The following is a 13,733-nucleotide window of genomic DNA, read 5'->3' on the forward strand; positions in this document are numbered from 1 at the left end:
TGCTGCCTCTTGCTGTTTCTTAACTCCACCCAAATAATTTTATATCATTCTTCCAATCAGAGATACTGTCTCACTAATACATTAATCCCAGCCCTCATTATCAGCACTAATGCACCTCCTTTCCCTTCATTTTTATCCCTCCTAAATATCACAGGTCCTCGAATATTCAGTTCCCAGTCCTGGTCACCCTGCAGCAAACTTCCATAATGGCAAATAAATAACATCCTACTACTTCTACCAGTGCCATTAATTCATCTATTTAACTGTGAATGTTAGATGCGTTCAGAGTGCTTTTAGTTATGCCTTTTTAATGCCATTCTGAAAAAACTGTCCGATTGTTTCTTCAGCTGCATCATTGATGACCACCCCTCATTGTAAGGTCAGAAGTGGGGACTTTCACTGATAATTGCACAATGTTTAGCGCCATTCGTGACTCCCCATGTAGTGAAGTAGTCTCAGACCATATATAGGAAGATCTGGAGAACATTCACGTTTGGCTTCTTAAGTGGCATACTCGTGCTGCAAAAACAGCAAGCAACAATGCTCTCCAACAAAATAGAATGTAGCCATTTTTAGACATTTAAAGACTTCACCATTGCTAAATCCTCCACTATTAATTTCCTGTGGTTACTATTAACCTGAAATTGAACTGGACCAGCCATAAAAATATTGTGGCTACAAGACCAGATCAGAGGTTACGAATTCTGGAGTTACTCATCTCTTGACCCTCCAAAGCCTGTCCACTATCTACAAGGCAAAAGTCAGGAGTATGATGAAATGCTTTCCACCTGGATGAGTGCTGCTTCAGTACACAAGAGAATTGATGCCATCTAGGACAAAGCAGCCCTGATGACTGACATCCCATCAACATTCACTCCCTCAATCACTGACGCACAAAAACAGCAGCAAGTACCATCTACAAGATGCACTTCAGCGATTCACCATAGTTCCTTTGAGAGTACCATCTAAACTCATGACAACTACCACCTAGAGAAGGACAATGGCAGCGAGTGCATGGGAACTTAAGCATCTGCAAATTTCCCTCCAAGGCATTCACTGTCATGACTTGGAACTACACTCTTCCTTGATGGTTACAGGGTCAATATCCTGGAACTCCCTTAATATCACTGTGGATGCACTTACACCACATGGGCTAGTGGTTCAAAAGGGGAGCCCACCACCATTTTCTCAAGCACAATTAGAGGTGGGCAATAAATACTGCCCTAGCCACCTGTATCCACATCCTCTGAAAAATAGATAAGCATATGAGGGAGAAAATAATTTAAAGTTATTTTGACGGAATTAAATGAAGAGGCACAAAATACAATTCATACAGACTGTTAACTCTAACAGACTTTTTGGCTGTGCTTCATCTATGCAACATCTGCAGGACAGTAAGAAACAAAACAAAATAGGATTCCAATAAAGCAAGATGACCTGCAAGATTATCATCTCCATCGTGCACTTACAGCCAAAGGAATCTAATTACCCAGGATAGTGACCAAGCATTTTCAGTATTTATTACAAGACAGTCTTGAGAGATATTGAACAATTTAACAGTTAAACATTTTTTAATTGGGGTAACATCAGATTTTTTTTCCAAACTTCTTGCCCTGGAGATTAGCAGCTCCTATTGCAAAGGATGTTCCATAGCCAAAAGTTTACTCATTTTTAAAAAGTCTTTTCTTGTCAGGCATGTCTACATCCAATTCTGCACATATTTCAACTATATATAACCAATCTCCTTTTCCTCAAATTTTCTCTTAATGAATTACCCGCTTGCAATCAGAGAGAAAACTACTAGAGATTTTTTGTTGTTTAGTCTTGCCTAATTGTGTGGAGAATGATTGTGGCACACGAACTAACAGCAAAACTCAAAGAACCTGTGGCCTGTACAGCTCAAAACACCTTGGGGAAGCCATATGAATCGATTGATAAATATCTACCAACAGTTGCTTCACAGAACTTGAACATTGCTGAAAATAGATACTTGCCAAAGCTTTTTGCCTTGCAATCAACAGGACAAACACAAAAATGCCAAATTCACAATAATGTAGTCTAGAGGAGAAAGCTGTGAGAGTTGATTGGTCTAGGTGTCGTCATGGAGAAAGAACTGAAAATCTGCAGACTTCCCAAGCTCCCATGTAATTTAAAGGAGGCACAAACTGGAATATATTTCTTTTGTTTACAGAGAATGTGTCCGTGTGTATAAATGTACATTACTGCCAGCAATTGGAAACGAATCACGTTATGAGCTTGACTGATCATATCAAATTGGCTGTTGCTATATAGTTATGTGATAAATATTTGATTTTTAATATAGCTATTAAACAATGAGTGCTGATGACATGAAGGTTAAGTGACCTGGCTCACTGGTAGTTGCAGCTTTCCTCTGCATCGCTTAGGAAACGGTAATTTACAATGGACAGTAAATATGGAAGAGAATAATTTGCTGACAATCTGCCCCAAGGTCAATTCAACTCATGTACATTATACAATGTCTATTGTTCAGATCATGTCTTGATTACAAATAATTATAAAATACAAAATGTTCAAAGTTGTCAAACTAATTTCAGTAAAGAGGCACTCTAATGTGAGAGCATCTTTTTATGATGTGGAGATGATGGTGTTGGACGGGGGCGGACAAAATCAAAAGTCACACGACATTAGGTTATAGCCCAACGGATTTATTTAAAATCACAAGCTTTCAGAGCACTGCTCCTTTGTCAAAGATATCTTCACCTGATGAAGGAGCAGCACTCCAAAAGCTTGCGATTTTAAATAAACCTGTTGGATGACAACCTGGTGTCATGTGACTTCTGAATTCATCTTCTTATGGAAAGAGTAAAGGTTCATTAATAGCTGTGCCCGTCTAAGACTTTAAAGAAAACCATTCACAGTGACATTTCTGATAAGGCCAACATTTGCTGCCCATCTCTAATAGCCTTTGAAAAATTAGTAATGAACCACCTTCTTGAACACAATGGAATGGTTTGCTTTTCAGAGGAGAATTAACAGACATACTCCTCTGTGGTAGTAGGAACTGCAGATGCTGGAGAATCTGAGATAACAAGGTGTAGAGCTGGATGAACACAGCAGGCCAAGCAGCAGAGGAAGAAGGGTCTAGGCCCGAAACGTCAGCCTTCCTGCTCCTCTGATGCTGCTTGGCCTGCTGTGTTCATCCAGCTCTACACCTTGTTATCTCTCATACTCCTCTGTTGGTCTGGAGTCATAATGGGCCAGATCAGATAGAAATGGCAGACTTTCCTTGAAATGGGCAGTTCTCTTTGCCAACAACAATTTAGTAAATTCATGGTCATCATTATGAATACTAGCATTTAATTAAATTGAATCTAAATTTTCCAATTTTGGGATGGGATTTGAACCCACATCTCTGGATCATTATTCCAGGTCTCAGGATTGCTAAAGTACAGTAACATAATCACCATGCTACCCTGGTGTCACACAAAAAGGTTCATTATTAACATAGAACAAGAGGGCACAGGTTTATGGTGAGAGGGGAAAGATTTAAAAAGGACCAGAATAGTAACTTTTCCCATGCAGAGGGAGATGCATGTATGGAACAAGTTGCCAGAGGTGCTGGAGGCGGCTGATGCAATAACAATATTTAAAAGACGTCTAGATAGGTGCATGAATAGAAAGGGTTGAGAGGGACCAAATAGTGGCAAATGGGACTAGGTCAGAATGGGATATCTAGTCAGCACGGACGAGTTGGGACGTAGGGTCTATTTCTGTGCTGTACAACTCTATGACTATATTCTACTGACTCCAATAAAAGACAAAAAAAAAAATTAGAAGATCTTTCAAAACAAAAAAACCAAAATCCTCCACACCAAATATATATTCCTCCACATTATCTAGGAGGTACTGAGTTTATAAGAATGTGGGAACATGGGAAGAATAGGCCATTTGGCCCCTCGAGGTTGCTTCACCGTTCAACTATGTCGTACCTGATCATTTACTTCGACAGCATTTTACCCGTTGATTCTCATATCCAGAGGTATCTTTACAACGCACAAACAATTGTTAACTCCGTCTTGAACATATTTCATGATTAAAACTCCACAGTTCTCTGCACTACAAAACACCAAAGTTTTAATATCCATTGAGTGAAGAAATTCCTCATCTCCATCCTAAATAGCCTACCTCTTATTCTGAGAATGTCCCCTGTCCCCACCCCAATTCCAAATGTTGTGCAAAGGCAATAAGATCCTGAAGGAACCGTGTAGTTCTATCACAGAGCTTCACGTTTGAGTACAAATACCAGTGTGGGTGAAGTTAGACTATGCCAGAACTCTGGAAGCAGACTGTAATGCTGCCTCAGGAAGACTGAGGGCATACAGACATGAACACACAGGGAAGATAGTTTACTCCTTACCTAACGTATCTTTAGGTTGGAGCTTGGCATACCTATGATTACCATGTACGGCAGCAGTCAGTACGGACATATAATAAACAGCGTGGCTTTGAAGTCTAAGCCTGAAGGCAGTCCTTCACTTTGCCTCATCCTAAACCAGTCTCTAAAGAACCTAAATGTGCTATCAAACAACATGACCCCCAGTCAGGGGAAACATACTTCCTGCATCTACACTGTTGAAACATACAAAATTGTTATAGGACTCAATGAGCTACCTTGACCGAGGTCAGCAAATGCAGCGCAGCCCGCAGACTGAATCTGAATTTAATGGCTCTACTGCTCAGAAGATACATTTTCTAAGCCATCAGCGAAGATCTGCTGGTCTCCTAGAAACATGCAGCCCAACCAAACGGTATAATTTTAGATATAGCAAAAGTCCAATAATATACCTTTTAATTCATTCATGGTATGAGAGGATCAGTGGCAAGGCCAGCATTTGTTTCCCACCCTTAATTGCTGCTGCTGGGCCATTTCAAAATGCAGTTAAGACAACCACACTGCTGTCAGTCTGGAGTCAAATGCAGACCAGACCAGCTACGAATGGCAGATTACCTTCTCTGAAAAGGACTGGAGTGAACCAGATGGGTTTTAGTGAACCAGAAGTGTTTTAGTGACAAATCAATAGCGATTTCAGTGCTGACAACACTAGTTTTATATTCCATAATTTTTAATTGAATTTAAATTCCACTAGCTATTGTAGTTGGATTTGAATCTGTGTGGCAGAGCATGAGTCTGGAACGCTGGATTTTAATGCAGTGACATTACCATTCGCTACTCCTCCTTCATTTACATTTAAGACAAAATGGATAAAAAAAAGACACTGACAAGGAAGGGGCACAATAATTTCAACATGACTGTTGCACTTTTCTATAGAATGTGGAACCTCACAACCTGGTATTATAAATGGGGAAATCTCAAATGCGCTATCCACAATCCAGAACTCAATGAATATTAACATTTTGATCATCTCCCTCACAGATTAGGGAATAGTCAGAAATGTGCTCAAATATACCCAGCAATGTTAAATCAAGGATGGAGAACTGTTTCACCCAACAGCCAAAATAATCAAATGTCGCAAGCTTGTCAATGTCACAACTTCTACCAATAAAAGAAATAATAATAATTAAACAGCATGCAAATCTTTTGAAATGTATTCAACCTTGGTCAGAATAAACAACACAATCTAAAAAGATCACTTAAATGAGAACAAAATAATGTCACATGAACCCTTTAATTTGAAATGGTCTTAAAAAGAAACCTTGTAGATATCGTCATGTTCAGGATATTTCACGGAATAATTTGAGGGGTAAAGATAGTTTAGTAAGTTAATGCCCATATCTGAATCACCAGGGGCTGCAGAAGTGGAAGCTAACATTTCTGATCAACTCTTTGCCCCAAAACTACACATAATTTTGCAATTTCAATCTGGGAAAAATAAACAAACATGAGAGGACTTACTTTTCTTCCCGTAAGGTTTCCTCTTTGTCTTAGGGGCTTCTGTTGATTTCGTGGCAGGTTTTTCCAGAGCTGGATTAAAATAAAAAAAGAAATTAGTGTACTACAACAAAGACCCATCTTTCCAAAGGCAATCTGAATGGGAGTGGACAACATAAACATTAGGGTCACAGGTAAAGAAAAAAATACAAGATCCATAGTTCTTCTACTCATATTCATTGGGGTGCAGCAGCCAAAGGATGACAGTCAGGGTTAACATTATTTATTCATAATGGATTCATCACAATAGTAGTCTTTGCTTGAACGCAACTTCTTGCTCTTTATGGTTATTCCTTCACCTCACTACTCTCAGTGTGCAACCAAGAAGGCAACTGACACTACATTTTTACTATGGTTGAACACAGGATAATTGTAACCATGGGTCACTTACATTCGACTCTTCTTATCCCTGCACTACTTGCCAGTCAAGATGCTGAATCCGCAACATACATTCTACTTCCTGCAACCACTTCCTGATATTTTCCAGAGTCCTCCATGGCTGATTTTAGCAGTAAGAAAACATATCTGACCATTCACTCTCACACACCATTTGCCACTTGTGCAGGAGAACAAGACTGAGATTATGAATTCACTCCATGATCATCTTTGCTTTCCTACTGCTCTAGCATCGCCTGGACTTGCTTCCATTCCTCATGTTCCCATAAAACCAAAAAAAAAAGAGAATAATCAAATGATGAGCTTTTTCTTCCCCCATAACGCTTTTCCTTCAAATATTGAATTAATTATCTTTTGAAAGTTATTACCAAATCTCCACTTCGCAGAAATGCATTCTGATCACAACTTGTTGTGTTGTGATCTCATCACAGATTCCTTTGTGAATCACATCAAATCTGTGTCCTCTGGTTTCCAATCCATCTGCCAGCTGAAAGAATGTTTATTGCTGAATTACCCTTCAAAACCAATTAGCATTTTGAGCACCCCCGTTAAATGCCATCTTACCATGCTCAGCTCTAAAGACAGCAATCCTGGCTTTTCTAGCAAATACTTCATTCTGAGTACCATCTCTTCTGCACCTGCTCCAAAGCTTTGACATTCTTGCCAAAATGCAGCACCCAGTACTGAACAAAGCACCCCAAGTGAGGACCATATGCCTGATTTATAAAGGTTTAGCTTAACTTTTTTGTATTCTACAAGAATCCCCAAAAAAACCCATCTTAACTTGTCCAGCAATACAAACCTCCCATCCCTGCACCCTCTTTAAAACTGTATCATTTAGTTTATATTGCCTCTTTGTTCTGTCCATGAAATATATCACTTCACACTTCTCTGCATTAATTTTTCCAGCCCCCCCACCCCAGTTCCAGCCTCGCCTATAAATGGAAACATCCTTTCAGAACCCAACTTAATCAAATCTCATCAGGAGTTCCATTAAAATTACCTCTCATTCTTCTAAATTCCAATTTTCAAAGACCCAAGCTGTTCGACCTTTCTTCATAAGGTAAGCCCTCCACAAGACTGCTCTCCTTGAAACGAAGGTTAAGACATTGTCTAACTCATGTTTTCAAAATGACTTCACCAACTCAGTCAAGGTCATAGATACCAAAAGCTTTGCCAAAGGAACTAGAGGGGGGAATGGAAAAACTGCTCCACTCAGTTGTTAGTTTCCGAAATACTTAAGTGGAAAAGATGGTGGAAGCCGCAGCCAGAGGTAATTTTGAAAGGAGTTGGATAGATACGGGAGTTGCAGACAAGAGGGAAAAAAAAAAAGATCTAGGAGGTCAAGTGTGAGGGCTCTTTCAAAGAACCAGCACTAAATGGTCACCTTCTGTACTGCAATCACTATGTTTGACGTATATGCACTTCAAACCCATCTTTGAGTGCTTTGCATTTGTCCCTTAGCAGAATCTTCCTTATGGAATGCTATTTGCTTCTCCCAGTCTTCTGTAAACCTTGTTTACCTCGTTTATCTTCCCCACTGTTTCATCTGATGGCTATTCGCCTATTAAATTAGTTTAAGCCTTCCTAAATAGTATTCCCCAAAACCTTGGTCCAGAGGGTTGTGGACCAATATATTTAAGGATGGGATTGGCAAATGTTTGGTTTTTCAGGGAACTGAGGGCCATGGGGGAAAGAGGGCAAGAAAGTAACATTGAAGCCTGAGATCAGCTATTATTGCATCAAATTAAGCAATTTGCACTTATTCTCTTTGAGATGCGGATAGAAGTCTTCCTGCAAAATAAAAGGTTTCTTAGAACAGTTGTCACCTCCTGCAGTGAATACTAATTTATTGAAATTCTTTTATTCACACGTGTGATGTGGGCATTGCTGGCTGGCCAGCATTAATTGCCCTTGAGAAGGTAATGTTCCCATACATCTACTGCTTTTGTCCTTCTAGATGGAAGTCGTCATGGGTTTCAAAAGGTGCTATCTAAGGATCTCTGGTGAATTTCTGCAATGCATCTTGCAGATAGTACACACTGTTGCCACTGAGCATTGGTGATAGAGGGAAAGGATGTTTTGTGGATGTGATGGCAATCAAGCATGCTGCTTTGTCCTGGATGGTGTTGAGCTTCTTGAGTGTTGTTGAGGCTGCACTCATCCAGGCAAGTGGGGAGTATTCCATCACACTCCTGACTTGTGCCTTGTAGGTGGCAGACAGGCTTTGGGGAGTCAAAAAGGGAGCTACTTGCAGTAGTATTTCTAGCCTCTGACCTGCTCGTAGCCATTGTACTTCATTGGAGAGTCTAGTTCAGTTTCTGATCAATGACATTGACAGTGGGGCATTCAGTGATGGCAATGCCATTGAATGCCAAGGGATGGAGGCCAGGTTGTCTCTTATTGAAGATGGTCATTGCCTGGCATTTGTGTGGCATGAATGTTACTTGCCATTTTTCAGCCCAAGACTTCAAGGGAATGTTGGAGTGATTTCTTGCTGGAATGAAAGCTATCCCATATTAGTGAGAGATGCTATACCAGTGATCAGTCAGCCCAATTCATTTATTGGACGGGTTTTGATCAAAGGGTGCCCTCAGGAGTACAATTCAGACGTTTGCCCCCAACGAGCCCGAGCTTTTTAAATTCTGGGTTTCAGGCTCTGCAGGTGATCATAAGGATTTCGAGAGGAGTAGAGGGAGCATAATTATAAAGCCTTACAGTTGAGCAGTTGAGATAAATAGGCCTTCTCTAGTCTGCCATTTTTCTAATGCTTTTACAAAGGCAGAAGCTGAGAAGGGTTACTGGACCTGAAACATTAACTCTTCTTTCTCTCTACAAATACTGCCAGACCTGCTGAGTTTTTCCAACAATTTCTGTTTTTGTTTCAGACACTGAGAAAGACTGGAAGGATGACAGAAACGTAAATTTGCTAATGAAGATTGTTTAAAAAGAAATCTTGAGGTCTGGCCTGAGCTTGTATGACAAACAGAAGAACTCATGCTAAAGAGGTTCTGAGGAGGCTTTTAAAAACAAAAAGAGGAAAAATAGTGCCTATTCTTGAATTCCTAATAAATACTTCCATAGAGCAGGGCAGGCATCAGAAAACTTAGTAACTGTCAGTGCATGAAGGAGAGGGGGCTGTGGGGGCTGGGTGCAGACAGTCATAGTCAAAAGAATAGTGCATTCAGGTGGGCAGAGGATTGAACGGCACTGCAGATAATGGGGAAAGTTACTATATGGTTATTTAGAGGTGGGCAGAAAGATTTTGGGCAGACTGGGAATCCAAAGCAATTTGTTAAGGACTGTAGAAATCAAGAAAACAATAGGGTTAATAATGGTTTATTAAATTTAATTCCCATTGCAGCTGAAGGCTAAATTGAGACAAATTTTATATCAATTTTTATATGAAATGCAAAAGAAAAGATCAGGTGAAAATTCACCAAAATTTTATCCAAAAACAACAACGATCAATCTTCGAAACTTCAAACTTCCTTGAGATTATCTATTGCTCCCCTCTGATGCAGAAATCCTTCAATCACCTCTGAATTTATTTGCATTTCTACACCACACTGCACAGAAAGCCAAGTCAATCATCCTCTTAAGAATGTCACCACATGCCAAGCTGTTAATGTCTTTAAAGAATTTGTGAACCCGACATTCAAGTGCGGGGCAACCTGGAACAGTTCATGTAGGGCAGAATTCTGAACAGATTGCACTTCATCAAGAGGGATGGGTGACAGGCCAATGAAAACTCGAGTGTACTTAAAAATTATTTTCTAAGCACACAGGTATCAATGGTTAGGCCAGGAATTGGTACCAATTTCTAGTTGCCATGAAGATGATGGTGGTGAGCCACCTGTTTGAACAACTGCAGACCGCCTGCTAGTGAGGTTCAGAGTAATTCAATCTGGAAGCAATGCAGGCAGAAGGAGGCAATGTTCAGGGGAGCTCTTAGTGAGGGACAGTACATGTAGAGTTTAAAACTCATTTCATTATCAAATTAAGAGACAATTTCACAAGCTGTTTTAATCTGAAGGAAAGCTAGAGATCTATAGAGAATCAGCAGCAAAGGAGCTGAGCTCGCAGTGAGAGCAGAGCAGGAGGGATTTAAAGATGATGTTTAATTAGAGGAAAGCATGCCCTCCTGCAAAACAAAATCAGCAATCTAGAAGTGTAGTAGTAACAAGGGAGTGGCAGAGTTGTATCATCAATCTACTTAATGCTATATCTACAGATATTCTGATGAAATCAGCAGTTTGAGTGCTGTTGTCTGCCCTAACTTTGGTATTGACATCTGTACTTTTTGAGACAGACCCCAACAAAAAAGATACGAAAAGTTCTTATTTCTGGGATTCAGGGGGAAAAGGAGTGCTCAAAGCAGCTTAGAAAGCAAGGAGCTGTATAAGTGACACAGCTAAAAAGCAATAAAAACTGAAGACTGGGTTCTAACAGCTGAGATAGTGAAGAAAACTTACTACTGTTGCCTCAGTTTTTAATCAGAGCCAGATTTACTACATATCAGGGGGTTATTGAGCTTTCAGTTGTAAGCAACTCAAGGTAGTCCAGGTCATCAGGACTGTAATGAAAGGAGAAAAAGAGAGGTTCTGAAGAGGGGTGCCCTTTCGTTGACAATCATATACTGAAACTCAGATGCAGAAAGCTGTTGTTCGAGGCAATTGCAGGATAAAATTCTATGTGACAAAAAGGACGTGAACGTAACCACTGGAAGAATGAGTTGTGAAGGCCTTTGGGCCGGATATGACATATTTGTGTGTTAAAGAGACTACCAGCAAATCCATGAGACCTATCATTCTAACAACTGGCTTATTAAAAGCAAACATCTGACTATTTTGGTTGGTGGTCATAGGTAGAGTCTAGACTGTGCTCAAACAAGCCACAACGGCAAAACCCAAACCATCTCCTGTTAGGTGTGATTCTGCAATTGGGCAGCAATTGCTAAACAATCCTCCATCTGGTAACAGCTACACTGCCTGCCAATTTAAGACAATCAGAATGCTGGAGAGAAGCTACACATATTCGCATTCAGGACCCATTCTCTGAAAAGCAAACAAATACGTTCAAGCCTTGCACTTTTAAAACATTTTCAGAACTTGGGGATCCTGTAGGTCTTCAAAACTACACTTGCGCCAATCTGAATCAATTTGTCAACCAATCTGCATTCCTTTCCTCCTGTAGTATAAACTGCGATAGTTTGAAATTTGACATTCATGCATTTGTCTTAATGATTGCAAGGTGAAAACCATCAGGAACATGTCTCCTTCTAGCATTGTTCAAATTCTGTACTACAAAGTAACTGTTTGCAAATCTAACTCAGCTAAAAAGTGCAATTTACAGTTTTAATTGAATATAATTTTTCAGTTGATTCATGTTTCATTTATGTTGTATTTGGATTGATTGTTAAAGTAGGAGGTACAAAAAGTGAAACCCTGTCCATTTGTTTCTTTTAGTGGCTTCAATTGGGAAATTCAGCTCTTTTCATTCATTGATCTATACAGGGATTGTTAGAAATCTGACACTAATGGGGAGAATAAAATATAAAGGCACAAAGTATAGATACTTATAAGATTCCACAAGCCAATGTGGAGGAAAAGGAAAAAAGACTTGCATTTCAATAGCATCTTTGTGACCAGAGACAATGCCAAAGTGATTTATAGCCAATGAATTCCCAACCAAAGTATGAGGTAAAGTTACTTGTAATATGGAAAACATAGCAGTCAACATGTGCACAGTAAGCTTCTACGAACAGTAATGTGATCATAACTGGTTCTTGGTTTAAGGGGTGTCCCAGCAGAAATCCCTGCTCATTGTGATGCCTAGTGATCTCCTAACATCCACCAGAGGATGGACAATACCTCAGTTTAATACCTCATTCTAAATGCAGTATCTTCAATAATTAAGAATCTCCCCCTCTGAACTGCATTAATCTGAATATTGCGCTCTCGCCCCAACAGCTGGATCAGAACCTTCAACATTCTAATTCACAGACAAGAGGGTTACCATTTACGCCATAGTGAAGATGCATTGACAGCATTTAGGTGGGTGGGAACTGAACCAAGAGAGGAGGTGCCATGTGGAGCGAGACATGATAATTAACTTAATTAACTATCACAAGAGTTACAAAACTAATTCTGCAAGAAGAGATACTTGCGCCATTTGGAGAAAAGGGTTACCATTTTTGGCACTTTACCTGGATCTACAGGCATTTGGAGTTGATAGCCGGTCAACTCACACCAGCCCACTGGATACAGGTCTGACGACTCACAGTCTACCCATTGATCATATTCATCACTCCACCCGTCAAAATGGATCCGCAATAGACGATTCACTATGCGTGTCACTGTAGCGACGCAGATCAGGCGTGGTTCCATCAGGTCGACGGCCTCAAGTTTCATTCCAGGTTCAAACCCATGGTATGGAATGTCCTGAAAAAAGATGAAAACCAAAGCTGTTTTTAATCCTACAATCCTAGGCCTTGCAACATATTGCAAAGGGAGGGTATATTTTTGCTCCTTAGATCTTAGGTCTACTGTAGCCTGTAGGCTCTGGGAACACAAGTAGACAAGATGACAGATCAGGCTTGTTCCATCTCTGCAATTTCACCTTTTTAATATCCTAACTTCTTATCAATTATGTACATCCTTCAATACTTCTCCCCTCCAAAGCAAGAGCCCAATTTTGTTCAACATATTCTATCATAGAATAGAAATCAGAATCCTACAATGTGGAAACAGGCTATTCAGCCCAACAAGTCCACACCGACCCTCCAAACAGCATCCCACCCAGAACCAACCCTCCAAGCTTTCTCTGTAACCCTGCATTTCCCACCACTAACACACCTAACCTAGACATCCCTGAACACTAAGGGACAATTTAGCATGGCCAATTCACCTAGACTGCACACCGGAGCACCCGGCAGAAACCCACGCAGACATGAGGAGTACGTCAGAGGCTGGATTCGAACCTGGGTCCCTGGCGCTGAGAGGCAGCAGTGCCAATGACTGAGCCACTGTGCCATCCTATTGTTTTGAAATAAAATATTCCCCATTCTTCCAAAGACTCATTAGATTATGGCATGCTTGCCTTTATTGGTTGGGGAATTGAGTACAAGAGTCAGAATTCCATATTGCAGCTTTATAAGACTTTGGTTAGGCCACACTTACAGTATTGCTTTCAGTTCTGGTCACTACATTACAAGAAGGATGTGGAGGCTTTGAAAAGGGTACAGAAGAGGTTTACCAGGATTCTGCCTGGATTAGAGGGTATGACCTATAAAAGGACAAGCTAGAAAAACTCGGCTTGTTTTCTCTGGAGCGGCGGAGGCTGAGGGGAGGTTTGATAGAATTCTATAAAATTATGAGATGCACAGATAAGGTTAGTAGTCACA

At 40.3% G+C, this 13,733-nt stretch overlaps 1 protein-coding gene across 5 annotated transcripts in view; it reads right to left on the reverse strand.

Moving 5' to 3' along the window:
* Positions 1-13,733, reverse strand: part of l3mbtl2 (L3MBTL histone methyl-lysine binding protein 2) — a 155,172-nt gene that overhangs the window by 79,123 nt on the left and 62,316 nt on the right. For all 5 annotated transcript variants that reach the window (XM_048617719.1, XM_048617718.1, XM_048617717.1 and 2 more), the window contains exons 14-15: positions 12,537-12,771; positions 5,897-5,965 (exon numbers count right to left, since the gene is read on the reverse strand). In XM_048617719.1, the coding sequence (XP_048473676.1) occupies positions 5,897-5,965; positions 12,537-12,771 (304 nt within the window). The remainder of the gene's footprint in view (positions 1-5,896; positions 5,966-12,536; positions 12,772-13,733) is intronic.

The sequence above is a fragment of the Rhincodon typus genome, chromosome 37, assembly GCF_021869965.1.
Source record: "Rhincodon typus isolate 14 chromosome 37, sRhiTyp1.1, whole genome shotgun sequence".
Taxonomy (NCBI): Eukaryota; Metazoa; Chordata; class Chondrichthyes; order Orectolobiformes; family Rhincodontidae; genus Rhincodon; species Rhincodon typus.